At 35.8% G+C, this 16184-nt stretch overlaps 1 protein-coding gene across 3 annotated transcripts in view; it reads right to left on the bottom strand.

Moving 5' to 3' along the window:
* The window catches only part of EXOC2 (exocyst complex component 2), a 155893-nt gene that overhangs the window by 82699 nt on the left and 57010 nt on the right, over positions 1-16184 (bottom strand). For all 3 annotated transcript variants that reach the window (XM_081827797.1, XM_081827799.1, XM_081827798.1), the window contains 3 exons: positions 15008-15168; positions 10032-10208; positions 7805-7928 (listed from right to left, as the gene is read on the bottom strand). In XM_081827797.1, coding sequence (XP_081683923.1) covers positions 7805-7928; positions 10032-10208; positions 15008-15125 — 419 coding nt within the window. In that variant the 5' untranslated portion in view covers positions 15126-15168. The remainder of the gene's footprint in view (positions 1-7804; positions 7929-10031; positions 10209-15007; positions 15169-16184) is intronic.

Raw genomic sequence — 16184 nt, 5'->3', positions numbered from 1 at the left:
AAAAAAAAAAAAGAAAAGTATTGGATCTCTTGATCAACATACTATCTCCTCATATCTCTTCATATTTACCCCTAAGACTGAGTTTTACCTTACAGTGATTTCCTACTGAAGACATTAAAACTCTTTTACCAATCTTACTATATAAATTTAAATTGGAAGAAGAGTATTGAGACCTAATTTAAGAATCAGAGTTATAAGAATAAGACAGAAATTATATTAAAGATGACAAAATTCGGGGTTCCTGAGTGGTTCAGTCAGTTGAGTGCCCAGCTCTTGGTTTTGGCTCAGGTCATGATCTCATGGGCATAGAATAAAGCCCCCAGGTAGGGCTCCCTGGTCAGCAGGAGGCTGCTTGAAGATTCTCTCCCTCTGCCCCTCCCCTACAACTCGCACGCGTACACAATCTCTCTCAAATAATCTTTTTAAAAAAATGACAAAATTCTAAGAGCGAGTTCAAATAATTCGCCTCAAATCACACAATTAAGTCCACTTCTGCCTAGTAATCCAACGTGCATTCTCCACCCTCACACCAAACAATCCCACACAATAGCACAACCGTACCTTCCTTGAGTAAATACCAATTATCCTAAGCAAATCATGCTTATCATATTTGCTTTGCTGTATCTACTGAGTGATCTTGTTTTGACCCATAATGTCTGAGGAAAGATCTACTGGAGCATTTCTGGGAAAGGTCTCCCAGAAGAGATAGTGTCTTTTTGCATCTAGACATTATTGGATTTTATTAATTATTGTGTATTATTGCTTCAATATTTGATTTTTATTTTATTCCTTATTATGTATTATTATTGTTTCAATATTCGATTTTTATATTATTCCTTAGTGTTGTTATTGCTTCAATACCAGAAACTGCTTTAGCCAATTTGCAATTACAAAGAAAATCAGTGCTTTGCTAAGTGCACAGAACAGAGCACCAAGGTTCCTTACACCTTGGTGACATTACTAGGTCACTGACTCAACCAATAATGGAGTCCACCACCTTTGGACTTTGTATATTATGAGAAAATAAATATATTTTTTAAGCTTAAATTAATTTTCACCCTCTGTTGCTTATAGCTGAAGGCATCCTGAGTCAGTATTCTATCCCAAAATGTATGCCTAAATATACTGATCTTTTACACAAACACCTCAAAATGGGAAATAGAAAAAAACAGACAATGAATGACAATGTCGAGAAGCAATGAAGCTCTACAGGGAACATATCTGCAAAAGCAGAGCTGACTCATTGCATTACATAATTGGGAAGCAATATAGTAAGTAGTGGCTAAGAGCACAGGCTCTGGGTTCAATCTCAGAAGCTTGCTAGATTTGTCTGTATAACCTTTGGGAAGTTATTTAACCTAAGTTCCCAGTTATTAGATAACAGGATCCTATCTTCCTCCCAGGAATTTTCTGAGGATTAAAATAAATAATGCATACAGAAGGCTTAGCAGTTTCTAACACACAATAGATGCTCAAAAATGTTATTTGCTGTTATTTCTATTCTTAATACTTAGTTCTTTATATTTCACACACTATTTTCATAAGTATCATTTCATTTGATTGTCATAAAAACATAGTGAGTTATATATTCCCATATTACAGTGAGGAAACAGCCTCAGAGAGGTTGCATGTAAATAATCAAGATTTGAACCTGGCACTTCTATTGTCAAATAAAGAACCAGTGACTCTTAGGTATAAAATGAAACCACAACTACACATCTAGAAAGATAGAAATTTAAGGAGAGTGAAGGGAGAATTGATTTACAATGCAGAGAACTGCTAATGGTCCTAATAACAGTATTAGCAAAGGAAGAAGCACTGTGTCAATGGTGCTGACAAAGTTTGAGAGTTAAAACTGAAATGTTTGTTCACAGTAACTGGAATTTAGGCTGTAACCCACCAAGTAAAGTGATGGCTTAACAAGTCAGTAAAAGCAAGGTACATTCTGAGTAATTTAAACTAAATCTACACTTTATACTACCATGGAGTTGGAGAGTGAAAGCAACACATATTCTATTATGTACACTCATGAAATGTTTTCTTTAAGAAATCAAACACAATTTCAGTAGCTGACAATTCTTGCCAACCCTAAAATATATGCTTTCCATTAGATGGCAGTGTAAGTTCAGATTTAAATCTTCTGGAAAGGTTTAGCCCATGCCATGGGAAGACCCAGGTACACAGGTTGAGTGGTCAGATATAAAACAGGAATGTTTTTAACATATCAGAATTTGCTTTCAAGTATGAGAACAATCTACAGTAATGACCTGTGAATGAGCAAACCAAAAATCATTTTGAGAAAAATTCTAACCACCCCACAGAGTAAGGCCGGGTTATAGTTGTGTTACTGCATTAAAGAGAACATGTTTTCTTGATTTGGCAGATGGAAAGATGAAAGATGGGGAGGCTAACACAGTAAAAGTGGGCTTATATAGTTCTTTTGAGTGTTTGTATATTACACTCAATTCTTTTAGCTTTCGATTTTTAGCATCATTGTTTTCACTCTGTTGTATTAAATATTATGAGCTTGCTTTTGGTTGTGCATGATGTTGTTTTCTTTCTTTCCTTCTTTTTTTTTGGGGGGGGGCGTCTGACAGGTTCTGGACTTAGGCACTGTATCACAGCCCACAAACCTGTTTTTATAAAATTTCTAAAAGACGAATTTATCCAAGACTCTTCTACACTCACACTGAGAATGATTTTGCCACCTGTCTCTGGTTTCTAAATGTAGTGGGAAATTGGTCGCCTTTCCTTTCTATTGAAAAACCAAATTGATGAGAAGAAAATCAGATTTGCATTGCCCATAAATTCATGTAGAAATAAAACAGGCATCATATGACTAGACAGCCATTTCTATGTAATTATTTCACCAAAAAAAGTTGTAGATAATATAAAAAGGGCAAAGCTCCATTTTTATGTCCTCACTCCCATATATCTCCAAAAACATAACTGAATATTCTCAAGTTAGACAAGTATTTCTTTGAAGAAATATAACCTAGCAGGGCGCTTGGGTGTCAGTCTGTTAAGCATCCGACTCTTGATTCTGGCTCAGGTCATGATCTCAGGGTTGTGACACTGGGCCCCCATTGTGTTCCATGCTAGGCATGGAGCCTGCTTGAGATTCTCTCTCTCCCTCTTCTTCTGCCTCCCCCCGACCGCTCGTGCATGCGTGCGTGCATGTTTTCTCTCTCTCTTTCCCTCTCTCTAAAAGAGAAAAAAGGAATATAACCCAGTGACAGCTTTTACTTAACATAAACCTGTTTTATCTTCTCTTTCAATTTAAATGGTTTGTCTCCATTACAATTTAAGCTATGCAAAGAACATATACATCTGTGACAATCAGTATAATAAATCAGAAATACAGACTTTTTATAATTAAATCCTAGTCTCAGTTCAAAGTGAAGTTTGTATTTTCCAAGCAATTAGTAACATTTTTTTTTTAAAGATTTTATTTATTTTTATTTGAGAGAGAGAGAGAGAATGAGAGCGAGGGAGTACATGAGAGGGGGGAGGGTCAGAGGGAGAAGCAGACTCCCTGCCGAGCAGGGAGCCCGATGCGGGACTCGATCCAGGGACTCCAGGATCATGACCTGAGCCAAAGGCAGTCGCTCAACCAACTGAGCCACCCAGGCGCCCGCAATTAGTAACATTTTTATAAGTATCCATGTGCATCATGTGCACACAACCTCAGTGAAAAATTTAGGAATATGAAGAACTTAAGCAGCCAAAAAGGCTAATAAATGCCAGTTGTTAAAACTGTAACTGAAAGACAACAGTATGCATAGCTGGGCACACCAATAAAATGTTTATTAAACTCTGACGCACACCAAAAAGCAACAAGAAAAGTATATTCTGCTACTCTTACTTGCTTTTTCTTATTCAGATGAACTGGCCACAACACTACAGGACCTCTCACTGTTCCACATTGTACATTTGACTGTCAGCTGAAGAGAATTTTATAAACATTCACAATGCAATTACCAGCAGCTGATTCATCTTCCAAAGTGACATCACAACTTTAATGATAATTCATCAGGACCATGGTATTTTATAATAAGCAATCATAATTCTTCAAACCTTCTTAATTAATATATTTCAACAAATAAGTAATATTAAAACCCTACTATTCCTTCTCTAATGACTTTTTAAAAATTAAAATTAGATCCTCTCCCAACCTTTTAAATAAAAGAAACCCCCAAATGACATTAATATACAGAAATAAAAACCAATAAGGAAATACTCTTAGGGATTCTAACCTGAACATACACCATTCCCTATGGGGAGCAAAGCTTTTATTTAAAAAATACTGAGTCCGAAGGGCACCTGGCTGGCTCAGTTCTGGTAGAACATGCGACTCATGATCTCAGTGTTGTGAGTTCAAGCCCCAAGCTGGGTGTGGAGCCTACTTAAAAAAATAAAAATGAAAATAAAATAAAATAAATTGAGTCATGGAAATAAAACCCACATCAATTTTTTTTTTTTTTTTAAGATTTTATTTATTTGACAGAGAGAGCACAAGCAGAGGGAGAGAGAGGGAGAAGCAGGCTCCCTGTTCAGCAAGGAGCCCGATGTGGGACTCGATCCCAAGACCCTGGGATCACGACCTGGGCCGAAGGCAGCCGCTCAACCGACTGAGCCACCCAGGCGTCCCAAACCCACATCAATATTTTAACATCTGCTTTTCCTTTCCTTTTCTCTTTTTCTAAAATAAGATCGCTCTATCTGAGGTCAGAGAATTCAGTAAAATAAATGCTATTTTCCTGAAAGTATCTTTAAAAAATGAAAAGGAACCTGGAAAAGCATTTTTCTGGCCAAAAACATTCTCTTCTCTTGTTTTCTATAACTCTTCTACTTCCACCTTTCATTTTCTTGCTTTCTAGTATCTCTAGCCTGTCTTTCTTTTACTGGAAAAATTTCAAGACTTTAAATGTGCAAGAGGACTATTGGCTGTCCTTTCACGGTCTGGAGGGCCTTCCCGGTGTTTTCTGATTCTAAAGGGACCTGTGCCTTTCTCTGTCCCTATCTTGCAACTCAGTTGTAGAAACAGAAGTTAACTTATGTAGGGCTGATAGGGACCAGAGATCCTTGGCCACAGAAATACCTGTGAGGTGAAGATGCAACTAATTACCATGCAGTAGATGTGACCAGTCAACATCTTTTAGCATTCCTCACTGTCTATTATGTCTACCCTCTGGAATTTCCTCTGAAGTGGTTTTAACATTTTACTGGTTTTCCTATTAATTAATGAATTAAATAAAAGCTCTTAACATGTGTTCATTTTATATTTGTATGAGAGCCATGACTTTACCTTTTCAAAAGACTACTCTTTATCCCATGGCTGAGCAAATTATTATTTGAAACTTAAGTAACAGCTTGAAAGAAATACTACTGTTAATTTTATAGCCATTTAAGCACTGCTTAAATTAATGTACATAATACTATTTAAGATTTTTTTTTTTTTTTAAAGATTTTATTTATTTATTTGAGAGAGAGAGAATGAGAGGGAGGAGGGTCAGAGGGAGAAGCAGACTCCCTGCCGAGCAGGGAGCCCGATGCGGGACTCGATCCCGGGACTCCAGGACCATGACCTGAGCCGAAGGCAGTCGCTCAACCAACTGAGCCACCCAGGCGCCCCAATACTATTTAAGATTTTAATACAATTTGGGACACCTGGTCGGCTCAGTTGGTTAAGCGACTGCCTTTGGCCAAGGTCATAGTCCCGGGGTCCCAGGATTGAGCCTCGCATCGAACCCCCTAACTCCTCGGGTAGCCTGCTTCTCCCTTTCCCTCTGCCTGCCGCTCCCTCTGCTTGTACTCTCTCTGTCAAATAAATAAATAAAATATTAAAAAATATATTTTTAATACAATTTGTTACCCTGAAATCTTAAGTTATTTAAAAGAGATTCTCTTCCTAAGTGACTGAGCAGAGCATGAACAGTATATTATGCAAGAAGAGCAAAGCATCATTGTAATAATGACTAACATTTATTAAGCACTCGCTATGAGCGACACTCTTCTGAAGCATTCACTCACCAAATCCTCACAAACACGCTGTGACACAGGTACTGCATGTTGCAGCTGAGCAAACGGAGGCAAGGAGTAGTTAAGTAGCTCACTCAAAGGCCTACTGCTAGTAAGCTGGAGAGCTATGGCTCAAACTGAGTTTGGGTCTAGACTAAATTATACTACCCCTCAGAGAAGAAAAAAAGAAAACTTCTAAAGAGCCAAGCACTTTTAGTGCCATTATTCCTGGCTGTTGTTACCAACGTTCCCTAAGAATAATACTGACACATATTAAGAAAAAGTGCTATTAGAGAGAGTTCAAGCCTACCCCTTTTCTGGGTAGCAGCAAAAACAGAAATAATAAAGACAATTAAAAGGTGGAAGGAGGGTAAAGAAGTCAAATAGGGGGTATGTTATATGCCAACTGAAAATTAAGAAAATCCATTCTATGACAGTAAACATTCAATTTAATCCTAACTTTGATAGTTTTGTCTAAAGCTCATATAAAATTCATGCAATATTCCTATACTCCCTGTGCCCATATATAAAACTGTATTTTCCTTATGAAAGAACAATCAAAAAGGACCTCCTGCTCTATACTTCTTTTGTGGCAGGCCTTGGAAAGAAGCTGGCTTTCAAGAGTATTGAAGCAGGCTGTTAAAAGGCTTCGTATCAACTGCAAAGTCTATTCATGCTTGAAACTGTGCTCAACTAAATAGCTAGCAATTACCATTCTTTTCTGGACTTTCTTGATCCTCAAACTCCTAATTTATAGAGCACTGAAATCCTTAAAACAGCCCCAGAATGACCCATACTGCCAAAGAGCTTTAAAGATGTGACCTAGGACAGTCCAAGCTCACTAAAAGCTGCTAAGCCCCAGGATTTTTCAACACATGGTAAATTCCCAAGACAAACACTTGCTCCCTTCCTCTTAGCCAGAGGTAAAACCCCACTAGGTGAAAAAGAAGCTTGCTATTTGAATTACTAATGGTCTTCAAGTGTAGGCTTGAAGGTTAAATATATAAAGATTAGGAGAGAATTTTCCCCATTCCTAGAAAAACTTAAAACTACGGTTAAAGTGTTAACAGAACTAATCTGTCACCTTCAGTAAGTGTTTATAGAGCAACATTCAGTATATAATTCCAGGAGCAGAATCACCAAGGCTAGAAAATAAATTAGACACAATTAATGTGTTAGATGAATTGATTAAGATGCAAGGATAAAGGTACTAATTATAAAAGTTGCTAAAACAATATCCTAGCAATTAAGAATAGAAAATTACAGATTTGTTTACATCTTGAAAACTCTCATTTACCTGCCACAATTCTGAGAGAGTAAGTCTAGGTTAAATACGAATTATAGGCAGGGGTTGTAAACAAAATAAAAGACTACAGTGGGCCTAATCATTCTAAAATATTTCCCAAAAACATCAAGCACATGGAAAACTCTGTTTTGATTTCAAGTACAATCTAAATATTTAAACTCACCAGCCCCGGATAATGAATTAATTCTCCTAACATTAAAAGTATTAGTTATTACAAACTTCAAGATACTTTTCTTTTTCACAAAATGTAAACTCAAAAAACTAAAGAGGTAAGTAGTTTTCATCAAAATTTTTAACTGATTGGAACATTCACAAGGCAGCAAAGCTGAGCAGGCTTCAGAAATAACACTTGTATCCCAACAATAGAAATATCTTCAACTGTGCTTCCCTGGATGTTTCTGGAGTTTAACTCTCTTTACTCGTAAGTATATACAGCTTTTCAGCAATAAAGAAAACTGAAGGCAAGATGGTACTCACTCAATCTCAATGCCAAGCGGATTAGCAGGACGCAGAGACAAGGGGGGAATTCCTTTATTCCTGTCAGTACGCATATCATAATAATTCATTTCATCAACCCACACAGCAGACTGATCCAAAAGACCTACCAAAATGAGGAGCACATCCTTAATGAGATACAGACTAAGCCTTTCCCTATTGTTTCACTTTTTAAAGACCTAATACAAAATGCATGCTAAGGTAATTTTTGAGAAATCTGAGAGCACAAAAACTCTGGTTTTTTCATTTGTTTTTTTTGTTTTGTTTTGTTTTTTAATGGCTGGTGGCTTGATTAAAAACACTAAGAATCTATAAAAAGGTAAATATAACACCTCCTGGTTCATGGTTTCACTGTACATTATTCAATAGAGAAGGCACACTAAGCCTCTGAGAAAAATTTCTGCTAAAACAAATGTATTTTACAAACAGTAAATAGTAAAATTAATTTGGTTAACTCAAAAAATATCCAACAATTCTGTATATAAAGAAAACAGTCAAATACTTTCCAAGAAATGCATGGCTTGTGTAATGGAAATGACTGGGATATTCAGGAAAAATGGGTAAACCCTGTGAACAAAATATAATCTCTGAAAATGGTACCCTCTTTTATGTGACTGAGTTCTTTGTCAATCACTTTGGCATAGGACTCACAGGCTCACTATCTCTAAACTTGAGTTGAAACAAAATGGGCAAAGGGCCAATGAGCAGAGGAGCAGCTGGGGGCTGTGAAGGCTTCATGAAGGAAGGTATTTGATCCGAGGCAACTTCTAGCTATATGACCCTTTGTGAACCCACAAATTCTATCAGCACCCACAGTTCTGCCAGAATGCAACAAGAGGCTTTGTTAGAGTTTATACTCAAGTCTAGATACTCCTAAGTTAGGCTCGATAAGCCTTTATTGAGTTTATATTGTGCTAGGTCCTGGAAAGGATGCTTTAGAATAAAATTAAAACATTCAAATAAGTTGTCTTTATCTGCTATATAAATATAAGACATTGCTGGATTCTGCCAAAATGTTTCAAGTTCTTCCAGGAAACTGATAACAAGTTCCTGCTTTAATTTTCAGTTTTTGAAGATGTTAAATAAAAATGAGTAAACAAAAACAGGGATATTATATATGTACATATATATGCATAGACATATGTGTCTGCATATGTACACATATATAATGCATATATTTATATATAAAATTCCATTTTGTATCCTCCCTTAAATTCCTTACCTGAATTTTTATTTATGGAAAAAAAAAGTCTAGGAATTTAAGGAAGATAATGCTGTAGAAAGGCTCTACACTCTAAGATAGAAAACAAAAACAATTTACAAAATTATTTACTTTTCAATATAAGAGAGAAGTATGACCTGGGCTTAATTATGTTTGTGATAGTCCTACATTATACAAATATTTATCAAGTACTAACCATGTACAAGACATTACAGGACCACAAAGATGAATCTGACATTAACTTTGTTTAAGGGTCTATACTAAGTACTTTACATGCATGCTCTAACTCATTTAATCCTGCAAGGTAGCTAATATTGTTGTTCCACTTTTACCCACAAAAAATCTAGCACTGAAGTTCCACAGTTTGTAGTGCTAGAGCCCAGATTAGTATTCAGAGTCTGCCTCCTCGGACCAAGTTCTTAACTACCCCAATAGGAGGAAACAAGTGTTAAGTGCACAAAAAGTAACATTTAAAGTGCTACAGTATACAAAAAAGAGGGCTTATTTCTTGTTTGGAGGGCTAAAAGCACATTTTGGCCAGGCAACATTTTGTCCTGGCCTCAAAGGATGGAGAAAATGAAGGAAACAAGAACATTATTTAGATAATACTATTGCTAATTTGGCCAAAAGAGGAGGATATTTTATCTCAAATCTCGACTGCATAATAGAAAGAAATGTAATTACTGTGTTCAAGATCAAGGAACTAAAATTGGCAAAGCAAATTGTTAAAGAAATAAATTTTATAAAGAATTTAGGATGATAGTTCTCTCATGATCATCATCCTTAGGTTTCACTGTTACCTCAGCAAACTGCCTTTCCAAAAGTAATGCAAATTTTAACCAATATCCCATTCCTGTCAAAATAAACATAATCTAAGTTAATGAGATGTGAGAGTAGGTAAGTTTTATACAAATCGAACATTTTTAGATTTTGAAAGACAAAACCCATTTTCATTTTTCTCTTTAAAAATAAAAAGTAAGATGATACCTATTTTTTCAGGTTTAAGTAGCTTGAAAGACACTGTTGAGGTTCCTTTGCCACCTGACTTGGTTGTGACAATAATGTCTCCTTTGTCATTTTTAGCTTGTCCCACTCGACATACTATTTTACTTGCAGACCTCCATTCTGCCGTCAGGAGGCAATTATGTCCACAAATTGTCAAACCTGAAAATAAAAGCATGCATGTAACAAAGTTCAAAAGAACAAAGGTAGGGTCTTAAATATGTCTATTACATAAAAAGACAATTCTTCTGTCAGTATTACCAGGCTTTTTCCATGAAGTGAAAAATAAATCTAGAAATAACATTTCCTGTTTGATAGTTATTTCTATTATTGAATATACCCAATGTTACTTGCAAATATACTGTCTCTACTGATTTTTGTCTAATCTTTTTTCTCTAATATTTAAGACTTCCTTAGATTATATTTAAGTTTCTTCAAACATCAATGAAATTAAAAAATAATGACCATAATAATTATGTGTAGGCATTCCAGATTACTCGGACTATGAGAATCTTAAATTGCTTTCATAGGTTTTAGAAGGGAAATTATTGCTATTATTAGAAATCTAAGTTATTGATATAAAATCCTAAAGTATACTAAGTATATATACCATTGCCTAAAATCATATTTATCCATCTTCCTGAAAATAATCTGCACTTACTTTTCCTAGCGTTTAAATTATATATGGTATACATAGTATATACTTTATTTCAAGCACAGCCTGGAGTCTGGTAAATCCAGCTAATATTCTTGGGCCTTACTGGATTACTATTTCATTTTTTATATCTGTATTCCTGAATGGTAGCTCATGTTGCCTTAGTGTTTCCCTAATGATACTGTCACTATACTACATTCTGCTCTTAGAGTAAGCCAGCACTCCCAAAATGTCAACCCACGCCTGGAATCTCAGGCCCTGATATCAAGTAAATTATTATAATTTAGGCAGTAACCAAACAGGGAGGCACTGAAAGATTACAGTGAGGAAGATGTGACCCCAGATAGAACAGCAATATATCACCATGCCAGCTCTTCTACTAACTTATTTTCTTTGTATTTTCCATTTCCACCTCATAAATGAATTTGGAAAAAATAAACCAAAATGTATGTGGCAAAGAACAGACACTTCACGCTTTTCTTTTCTCATTATTTAACTTTTTATACTGCTCAGCAGTCAAGTTTGGCAATTAACAATTTTTTTTTCAGATACCAGGAACACCTCAACTAATGCCAAATTTGGTTGAAAAAATGCAGGAAGGGATTCAAGTCATCTTTTGTTACAACTTAAAGCACTATTTAGTAAGAATGTTATATTAACCATAGAGTAATAAAAACAACCACCTTTTAAAGATGCATTTATTGAAATAATGAATTTTAGATATTTCCCTAAAACAGCCATTATTTATACATGTATGGAATTCTGCCTTTTTTTTTTTTAAAGATTTTATTTATTTATTTGAGAGAGAGAGAGCATGAGCACTAGCAGGGAGTGCGGAGGGATGGGCAGAGGGAGAGGGAGAAGCAGGTTCTCCATTGAACAGGGAGCCCGATGTGGGGCTCGATCCCAGGGCATGGGGATCATGACCTGAGCCCAAGGTAGACACTTAACCAACTGAGCCACCCAGGCACCCCTGGAATTCTGTCTTTCTAATAACAGCACTTAAAGGATTCTTCAGGACTAAGTTTTCTTTGATTTTTTTAAAATGTATAATGACATTTATACATTTTTAAATGCATTCGTAATTCAAAATTATTTTTTCAAAATGGGAATGTCTTTGATATCTTTCCTGAAAATCAATTTTGTTTTGAAAAATGTAAACAATTTAAGAGATTGATGGCACCCCTGGAACTCTTCTCCATCTTCAAGAGAAGCACTGTGAAACACTTCAGTGAATATTTGCTCAAATAATGTTTATGCATACATAAATCAGTCTATGTATTTTTTAAATGATACAAACGGCTTTAATAAACTAAACAGTTTTAGTGTACAGATGGTAGGTATTTTGATATCACTCTAATACATTAACTTAATATTTTAAAATTTTATAATGTCAAAAAGATTCTTGTGATTTTAAATATTAACTCATTTCAGAAAAGAAAACAACTCAATAGTAAATGTCAGGACTTAGTATAAAGTCATTCCTAATATAGGTTCCCTGCTGGAGAACAACCTTATGATTAAAACTGAGCAATGGGAGATTTTCAAGATATAGAGAGCAAGCCTTAAAAACATGCTCAGATGAGCAAACATGTAAGTTATATCTATGACAGTACAAACTGGGAAAAAACTACCCAGAACAATAGTTTATTCATCTAGTTGTAGCTGCTATCAGGGTTTCTCTGATTTAATATCTGCTCTGCATTTTAACTAAAAAAAAATTAATAATCACCATTTAATTTTAAACATAGATTCAAACAGATCATTTTAAATGTCATAAAAATTAAATAAGATCATAAGATTGATTTCTTAATTTCTAAAGCACATTTTTGCTAAGTTACTGCAAACCAAGAAATCTGCTTCATAAAATATAACATCTTTTTTTTTTTTAAGTAACTTGTAAAATTTCAAATAAACTATTTTTATAATGTTTCACTTGGCTAGTGTAGATATCATCTAGCTAAAAACATTCAAATTATTTAGCAGGTTGAGTTTGCTTTTTTTAAAAATGGTTTCTTGGCAATAGATAGGCAGGTTGAAAGCTGAACTAGCAAAGTTTATAGAAGCATACACACTTAGTCAAATAAGAATAGCATTGCCTGAAGCTAAAGCAAGATTAAAATTTACATAGACTAGTAACTGTCATGTTAGGAGCTCCAGCTAAAATGTTGGACATAACCTCCATCTGTGTGGTTTATTACCATGCATTCTAGGGACTTTTCCACTTTGGATAAAGAAAAATCTAGAATGAGCTATGTCAAAAAAGCAAGACATGAGATTAGATAAAACTATCTTTGTAAGAATAATTTTTGTTTACTGAAGAATCAAAAACTATGGCTAGAGAAAACAATACAAAATAAGACATACTGAAATAACACTAGTGAAAAGAATTAGCTGGGAAGTGTAAAACTCATTTATTAAACATAGTCCCAAGCTCCAATTCACTTTCCCTTTTCCAAAGGTTTTCCAGATGGCCAAAAAACAATCTGTCAAGCTGCACCAATTATGCAAGAAAGATAAGTTCCAACTCATAATCTCCAATACTTTACCCATGGGTCCCTCATAAATTTTTTTAAAAGATTTTATTTATTTACTTGAGAGAGAGTGAGCGTGCAAGAGAGAGAGCACAAGTTGGGGAGGAGCAGAGGGAGAGGGAGAGGCAGACTCCCCGCTGGGCAGGGAACTCACTCAGGGCTTGATCCTAGGACTCCAAAATCATGACCTGAGCTGAAGACAGACGCTTAACCGACTGAGCCACCCAGGCGCCCCTAGGGTCCCTCATAAATTAAGAAGAGTCAAGAGAATGTCTGAATCCAGATAAGTTTATATGGTAATCAGCATATATGTTCAGTAGCATATACTGAAGTCTCTCCCTTCCTCATTCTGAATGCATCTCTATTCTAAATGCATCTCAGAGTTCACAAGAAAATAATCCTAACTGACCAATTATAACTTATATACATATATAATGGAATATTACTCAGCCATTAAGAAAGAATGAAATCTTGCCATTTGCAATGACATGAATGGAGCTATAGTATCAAGCTAATTGAAATAAGTCAGTGAGAGAAAGACAAATACCATATAATTTCACTCATATGTGGAATTCAAGAAACAAAACAAACAAGCATAGGGAAAAAAGAGAGAGAGGCAAACCAAGCAACAGACTCTTAACTATAGAGAACAAACTGATGGTTACCAGAGGGGAGGCAGGTGGGGGGGATGGATTAAATAGGTGATGGATTAAGAAGCGCACTTGTGATGAGCACCGGGTATTGTATGGAAAGTGCTGAATCACTAAACTGTTCACCTGAAACAATTATACTGTATGTTAACTAAGTGGAATTAAAAAAACAAAAACAAAACAAAACAAAAAACTTAAAAAAAAAGAAAAGACAAGCCAGGGATGAGAACCACTGACAAACACGAATGCTTAAATAATCAGCAGTAAAAGGTCTCCATGTTACAGGGTGGGAGTGGGGGGGACAGACACTATACAAACTAACAAATTTATACAGTGCCAACTGGGTACAGAGCATGCATGTCCTTGAACTTAAAAAGATTAAAAAAAAAAAACCATGAACAGATCCTAAAAACTATAATTTAGCTTACCATAAATATATAAGTATTGGGGGAGCCTAAATAAAAAGATGGATTAACATGGGTGGGAATTTAGTTTGAAGAGCTTTTTTTTTTTTTTTGGAAGTCTCAAGTTTTGGCAGACAGAGACTATTCATATTTCAGATTCATGGTGGCGCTCTCAACAACGATTAAGCATCAATGTGGCAGAGGAAAGGAAATAAATGATTCATAGGTCTCAGTAAGGATATGCACCCACTGAGAGGGGACAGTTTCTTCTAGGTGAAGTGAGGATAAGAGCCAAGTGGTACTGATATCACCAGGAGATAAGAGTTTAGATTTGATTTGAAGGGCAATAAGGTACAGAAGAGGTATAATTTACAGAGCGCTACAGAACAAATACAGACAGTTGTATAATGGAGGGAAAACTAAAGACAGCAAAAATAGCTAGGGAGGCTATTTGGGCAATCAAAGCAGGAGAGAGCAAGGCTCAGGAACTGGAGGCAAATCTCAGCTGCAGGAAACCTTCTGAAGGACTTAGTGAAAAGCAATTTAGACAAGATTTGATAAAATAATGATTTTAAACAGAAAAGCCAGAAAACCAAATAATTCTTTCATCTTTATTCAGATCATTCTGTACTGATCACAATGTTGTTGTTCTATCAGCTTGTCTCAACTGCCCACTATAAAAATGCATTTACCATTGAAACACAGTTCTTGCTCTTACCTATGAGGTCAATTGGGCCAGTCCCCAGGTTTTCTCCTCTAATTGTGACCTTTGTCCATGGTATTCCTTCATTTGGAGAGATGCCTGTCACAAGAGGGGGTTGTCGGGATCGGGACATCGTGTTTTGTTGAGCAAACCAGAGATCTAGTTACAGAAGTAATCTGTCAAAAAAGAAAGGAAAGTATTAGTGACAACTGAAATAAGCACTGACTAAAAATACAAGAATGCTAGACCTTCAATACCAAAACAAAAAAGCATTCTTAAAGTTCTGAATTTTGTAGCTGTCATTTAGCCTATCTGCCAACATCTACTGAACATTAAATTTACCAAAGACATTATAGCTGGTATTGTGAGGGAAATGTCAGAAAAATAACAGACAACTAAGCCCTTGGTTCTGGAACTTTCAATATAATGATAGATAGAACCTAATGTCACCATTTAGCTCCATGCCTACACCTGCTGAATCCCAAAAGTATGCTAGAAACTGTTCTACTCTCCAAGTTGTTAAAGGAAGATGTTCCGATTAATCATGTTCATAAAAATTAAAACACATTTCTATCCCCACAGGTATACTGAACTTCACTTTATTTTTGTGTTATACTTAGTATAGCAACTTTTTTAATGTGGTCAAATCAATATATTGACATTTTTACAAAACCTAGAATGTAGACCTAAGGCAAAAGCATGAATTTGCCAACTCTTCTGAGTATAGCAGAGTTGGTAAAAGTGCAGTTTCTGAGATCAAATACACCTGTATTCAAGGCCTGGTGCTCCAATTTACTAATTCTGTTCTAGACCCGCTGTTTTTGTATAGGTAAAGGGGACCTAGTAGTAGAACCTCCCAAAGGTTACAATTAAGGTTACATAGGATAATCCTAAGGAAAGCACAGTACCTAGCATATAGTAGGCAACAAATAAATAATAAAACCTCACTAATAAACTGCCACAGAACCCCTCAATTGCTCAAGGTTTCAGATGGCCCAGAAGATGACAGCGAGGTTCAGAGCAAAACAGCAAGAACTTGCTGGCTATCTATATCTTTACATACTGAGAAGTTAGACACCCTGGCCCCTGCCTTCACCTTGCAGTCAGCAGGAGATTAGAAGTTCAGTCTCTGAGGAAGCCAAACAGAAGACGACCAGGAATCAGGAATGCCAGGCATAGTAAGGGTGATTAA

This window comes from Leptonychotes weddellii, chromosome 8, assembly GCF_054177405.1.
Source record: "Leptonychotes weddellii isolate Sample4059 chromosome 8, ASM5417740v2, whole genome shotgun sequence".
Classification (NCBI taxonomy): Eukaryota; Metazoa; Chordata; class Mammalia; order Carnivora; family Phocidae; genus Leptonychotes; species Leptonychotes weddellii.
The sequence above is the reverse complement of the archived record's forward strand: the minus strand, read 5'-3'. Positions and strand labels throughout refer to the sequence as shown.